At 57.4% G+C, this 5,438-nt stretch overlaps 1 protein-coding gene across 1 annotated transcript in view; it reads right to left on the reverse strand.

Annotated features, from left to right (window-relative positions):
• CUEDC1 (CUE domain containing 1) overlaps positions 1-5,438 on the reverse strand; it is a 28,225-nt gene that overhangs the window by 14,343 nt on the left and 8,444 nt on the right. The window contains exon 2 of the mRNA XM_009329122.1: positions 2,243-2,349. Coding sequence (XP_009327397.1) covers positions 2,243-2,349 — 107 coding nt within the window. The remainder of the gene's footprint in view (positions 1-2,242; positions 2,350-5,438) is intronic.

Below are 5,438 nucleotides of genomic sequence, written 5' to 3' on the forward strand. Positions count from 1 at the left end.
CCATTGCCCCCCCAGCCATGCCATCCTCCCGGACAGATTTATGAGGGCCCTTTGTGAGCCAACCAGATGTCGGCCCTCCACAGCACCCAGCCGGCTGATAAACCAACGACACCCAGCTAAAACCTGGGGGGCCGCACTCAGCCGGGACAGGAAAGCCGGGCAGGGCTCCACCGGGGACCCCTCACCCCCCCGGAGCAGCACCAGAAGCACCCACCTTGCCCCCGCCAGTGCCGGGGTGCAGCGGGATCCGCAGGGCTGCAAGGGGGCTGCCCAGCCCCGGGGGTCCCGGCACTGCCAGCCACGCCGGGATGCCCCTAGCCCTCTCTGCCAAGCGAGGGCAGAGCCACCCCTTTGCCCTTCGGCACTGTGCCGCGCTAATCCCCGGCTTTCACACACTTGCCATGCCAGAATTACAGCCCTCCCCTCTGCCCCAAACTAAGCCTATATTAATGAGGTAGCACTAGATCTTAATCAAAAAGTCGCCTGCCTTGCAAGGCTGCCTTGCACTGGTTTCATTGAAGGTAATTTGATCTTGGTAGGACGACATTCCTAAAATAGTTGAGGGAATTCAAACATGAAATAAGGTTTCCAGGAAGGGATTAAAAAAAAAATAGGTCAAGCAAGCGTGAGCGATTAAAGTAACCCAGCATCCCTTTGTATGGCTTAACTGCACCTCTGTTCAACTCTATCTTGTATCAACGTGTAATAAATTAGATGCAAGAGGTTGCCTAAAGCAGAGAGGCCGATATAAGATTATTCCACGAGGTGGCTGAACAGCGGTGACCTTTCCTCCTCTGGCTTTCACCGCTGATGTCAAAACACACGTCCCAGCTGAAAAATCAGCTTAGAGCTTGTTTGAAACGGCCTCAAGGAGCACGAGCCGCCCGGTGCAAAGGTGCACACGACAGCAGCAAGCTCTGGGTGCCAGCACTGCCTCCGTCCCACAGGAAAGCCCTGCCGAACTCCCTGCCTCAGTTCACCCATCCATCTCAAGCCTTGCAGGAGGGAAACCGAGGCACCCCCGTGCCTGCTCGCGTCCCCCCCGGGGCCGGCCGCAGCCGTCATGCAAAGCCCTCGCGCCATATGTCACACAAACCCATCTTTAACCGCTTAACCCTTCTTCTCCCTTTGTGCTCCCAGCTCAGCACAAAAGCACCGGGGAGTGAAAGAAAATAAAAATCCCTGCGGAGACGAAGGTGCGCGGCTCTCCCCGGGGCTGAAGCCAGGTCAGGGTGCGCGGAGTCACCTCCAGGCAATTTTCGGGTTAGATTTGGTCAGCAAGCACCGAACGGGGAGCAGGCGAAAGCCAACCCAGGCTGGGGGCAGGGCCGGCCCCGCTCTCCGGTTAATTAGCACGGCTGACTCCCAAATGCTAATTTGCCATTTTAGGTCAAGGGTCAAAGAAATTAAAGGACGGGAGGGGAAAAACGGAGAAAGAGCCTGAGCAGAGGCAGCCCCTTCCGCTCCAGATCTTTGCATAGCAGGAACATACTGGGAATGGACTTGAATGGACTGGGATCAGGCTGGGCTGACCCTGCCCCAGCCCGGTGGTGCAGAGCATCTCTGCAGGATCCGGCCCTGGGCATCCCACAGAGCCAGGCAGCCCGGCAGGGACAGGCAACGCAGACCAGGGCCAACGCAGGCGAAAGGCAGAACAAGGGGCCCCCCAGCCACCAGCATCTCCGGCTGCTGCTCTCCTGCCATCAGGGTTTAAGGGCCGCCGCTTAATGTGCAAAGGAAAAAAAAAAAAACAACCCGTATTGATTTGCCCGAGGCTCCGTGGAGCAGCGAGATCACACGAGTTTCTATGGAAACAAAATTAGTCAAGTAAAACTCTCACTGACGGCACGGTGAATTATTTACCAGGACAGGCCCCTGGCCATTAGGGTCTGGTAAAAAGATTTAAAGGTGATCACCGCACAGGCTGCTGGCAATCCCCTCCCTTGGGGCACTAAACCACAGCCAAGGAGGAGGAAAGCCCCTGGGTTTCCTCGCCATGTGCGCGGTGAAACCCACTGGGGGGACCTGCGTGGGAAGGTCCTGCACCTCCATCACCGCGTCTGCAGCTTCAGGTGTCCCCGGGGAGGGGATGAGGGCAGCACGGGGAGACGACGGGGAGATGCAGCAGCAGGGAGATTGTGATGAGCAGAGAGGAATAAGCTGGCGTGAAAGAGGAGAGCCGCAGGCATCCGAAGCTGTCGCCTTCCTGGGGTTTTGCTTTTTTACGACAACTTGACCGTACCGACGAGCAGGCGTACGAGCACGGGGACTCTGCCCGGCTGCTCACCGGCCGGCTCCTGCCGGCCCTCTGGGAAGGCGAGCGGATGCAGACGCCCTGGCAGAGCCTCTCTGGGGAAGCCGAGGGAGCCTTGGGGTCACCCTGCAGCTATTTTGGGTGCAGAGGTAAAGCAGAAGACACCAGTCTGCCCTCCCAAGCAGGACCCCTCACTTTTCCCTCCCTCCCAGCCCCTTGCTACATGGCACGGCAGAGATGCGTGGCATAAAGCCAGTGAAAAGGCTCCCACCCCATGCCCATGGGCTACCCGGCACGGTCGCCCATCCCTCGGCATCCAGGATGAGCCCGTGCTGCTGCCACGCTGCAGGCAGGAGCCAGCCACAGCCCCACTCAGCCCGCAGTGCCTCTCAGCACCTCACTTACAAGTCAGGATCGCTGCAAGCCAAGACTGGGGGGAAGAAAGGGACTAATTAAGTCACAAATGGAGGAGCTCTTTTTTTTTTTAATGAGTCACTAAGCCATATGGCTGATGTAAGCTATCCCGCGAAAGCACGAAGCTGACAATTCAGGCGCTGCCATGTCCTCGTTGTCCTGGGACACGGCATCACACTGTAATTGCGCCAGTCTTTTGTCCTCCCTCACGCTGGGTGACATTGCTCAGCAGAGGAGAACCTGCTTGAAACGCTATACCTCGCCAGGGACAGATATTTAATTAATGCCAATACGTCAGGCCCCTCCTGCAGAAGTGTTTCCAGCCAGCTTCAAGAACAGGCTCCTCCATCCCCAGCACAACGGGGCTCATGGGGGAGAGAAAAGCCCTCAAAAGCCGAAGTATCGAGTTTGCTCCGTTCCTTCTGCTCCATCACAGCACATCACAGTTTTATATGGAAATTATACAGGATGCTAACCTGGATTTGAAGCCAGGCCAATACTCAAATAAGCTCTCAGTCTCCTTTCAAGCTCAGCAGCAGAGTCTGTTCCCGTGCCAGCACAGCCTCGTCTCTCGGTGGCAAGGGAAACCCAGAGACCCCAAGCAGCAGCTCTGCCCACTGCCCCCTTCGCCCGCCAGACACTTGCTGTGCCCAGCCACCAAACTAGCTCACGTTCTTCTTCAAAATCCCATCTGTTTCATTATTTTTAAGTTTGCATAATTAATTCACGTACAACCCCATCACCATCCCGTCCCGGTTGCTCTGCACTGGCCTGACCATGGCAATTGCCAGCCAGGGAGGTTCAAAGCCACAAGGATTTTATAAGCAACAGTTTAGGCTTCAGGAGCCCCGGAATCCTCCCTGAAGGCCATCCCCCGTTCCCACCGCTGCCTTACGGCCCTGGCACGTGCTCCCACACAACCCATCTCCATCAGCCGGGGCTCCGGCCACCATTCCCCCCCACCACCCATGCCCAGCCCGGCTCTGCAAAGGGGCGAGGGAGAGCACCGGCAGGGTCCTGCCCGCGAGCTGTGCCCAGGCTCCCGGTCCCCCCGTCCTCCCCGTCCCCTCGCAGATGGCACCTGGAGGTGAAGGCAGGGCCGTGCCGGATGGAGGAGGGAGCCAGTGCAGCCCGCGGTGCCTCCCAGTGCTCCCCAGAGCTCCCCGGCTGCTGCAAAGGTTGCACTCGTGTGCGTTCAACCACTGCCTGGAAGCGTGGTGGCAAAGAAAAAATCCACCGTTATAATTGACTCCGTAACTGAGGCAAGTATTAAAATCAGCTTTGAGGCTGAATGTCCCTGTAACCCATCTAGCAATGTGCCATGCTCCATTTTCTGGAGACGCTCTCCGCCTGTTTTCCCCCTGCTCAAGCTCTGCTTTCCTCGCCAAGGACAGCGGCGAGGCTCCGTCGCCGGCGTGCTTGCGTGCCTGGCTGCGTGCACCTTCCCTGGGGAAGCGAGTGAGGGCAGGGATCGACAAGCTGTCAGGCAGAAGGAAGAAATACCATTTCCAGGAGTCAGAGCTCATTTCCCAGCAATAAAAGCAGACCGAGGCTAGGGGAAAGAACCACTAATGGGGACGCACATCCCGCACCACTTCAGCCACTGATAGGAAAGGACCTAGGGGCTGCAGCTTGGAAAAATAAAAGCCATCAACAAACGCTTGGTTTTAAGCAGTATAGCCCTAGATTGGGTTCAGATCGGTGCGTAAAAGATCTGCCCTTCCCAACGCACGTTATTGCCGTGGACAATGCCCTCCACGTGCTAACCTTGTCTCCCTGGCTCCTAGCTACAGCTCCTCCAGCAGATGGGAAAAGAAAACATTATTGCTTCCTCGCAGGGAGGGGAATTGCTCAGATCAGCACCCTCCCTTAACCTCCCTACTCTCCCCTCCATCCTCTTCAGCCCCATTATCACCACTCCCCCCGCACACACTCCTCTGGGGACCCGAGGAAGGGCCAGAGTATCCATTGCTCATAAATGCCACCTAGAAATGAAGACCTGAAGCTTTTGTGCTTCCCAGAGTTATTTGTGGGTGGATTTTATCTCCTTTTCCATCTATTCTTGGTGCACTTTGGCGAGGAGGGTCCTTCCCGGCGAGCCGGCAGCCTGCCTTCCTTCTGCCGGGCTCACACAGCGCAGCTGCAGAGGATGCGAGAAAGATAGTTATCTCCCCAAAACGAACCCCAGAAGATACAGGCAGAACCACCAGCGATGGGGACACGCTGGAGCCCAGCCACAGACAACCGTGGCAGGAGGGGACAGTTCCTGCAAGGCAGTTAGTTTGGGTTTTAAGACACTTGCTTGTTTGTTTGTCACTGGGCAACCGAGAGGATGGAAAAAAATATCAATGTCATATTGTCACCTATGAGTCACCGCTCAGCACGGGCCGAGATGCCCCGTTCCTCCCGCCGCCGAGCACGGGGCGGCCGGGGAAGAGTCCGAGGCACCCCAAAAGTGGCTGACCCCAGCTCTTGCTGCCTGCCCGGTCCTGCCCCGATGCCTTCCCCATCCCTGCAGCTGGGGACACCAGTGGCCTGGGGACATCGGTGGCCCAGGGACAACTTTCCCGGCCTTGGAAGGCGGCACAGGAATTTGCATTTATATTTGCATTTCCTAATTGCGCCTGCGGGTTTCCTGGGGCAGCGGCTGGCTTTGGTTTCCATGGCAGGTTTTGTGCAGACCTCGAGAACCGAGGGAGGCACAAAGGGGCCACAATGGACCTGCCACTTACCCGCATCCAAGGCAGCCGTAGGGGCAGGGGCACCCACC

This window comes from Pygoscelis adeliae, unplaced genomic scaffold, assembly GCF_000699105.1.
Source record: "Pygoscelis adeliae isolate BGI_AS28 unplaced genomic scaffold, ASM69910v1 Scaffold427, whole genome shotgun sequence".
In the NCBI taxonomy this organism is placed as follows: Eukaryota; Metazoa; Chordata; class Aves; order Sphenisciformes; family Spheniscidae; genus Pygoscelis; species Pygoscelis adeliae.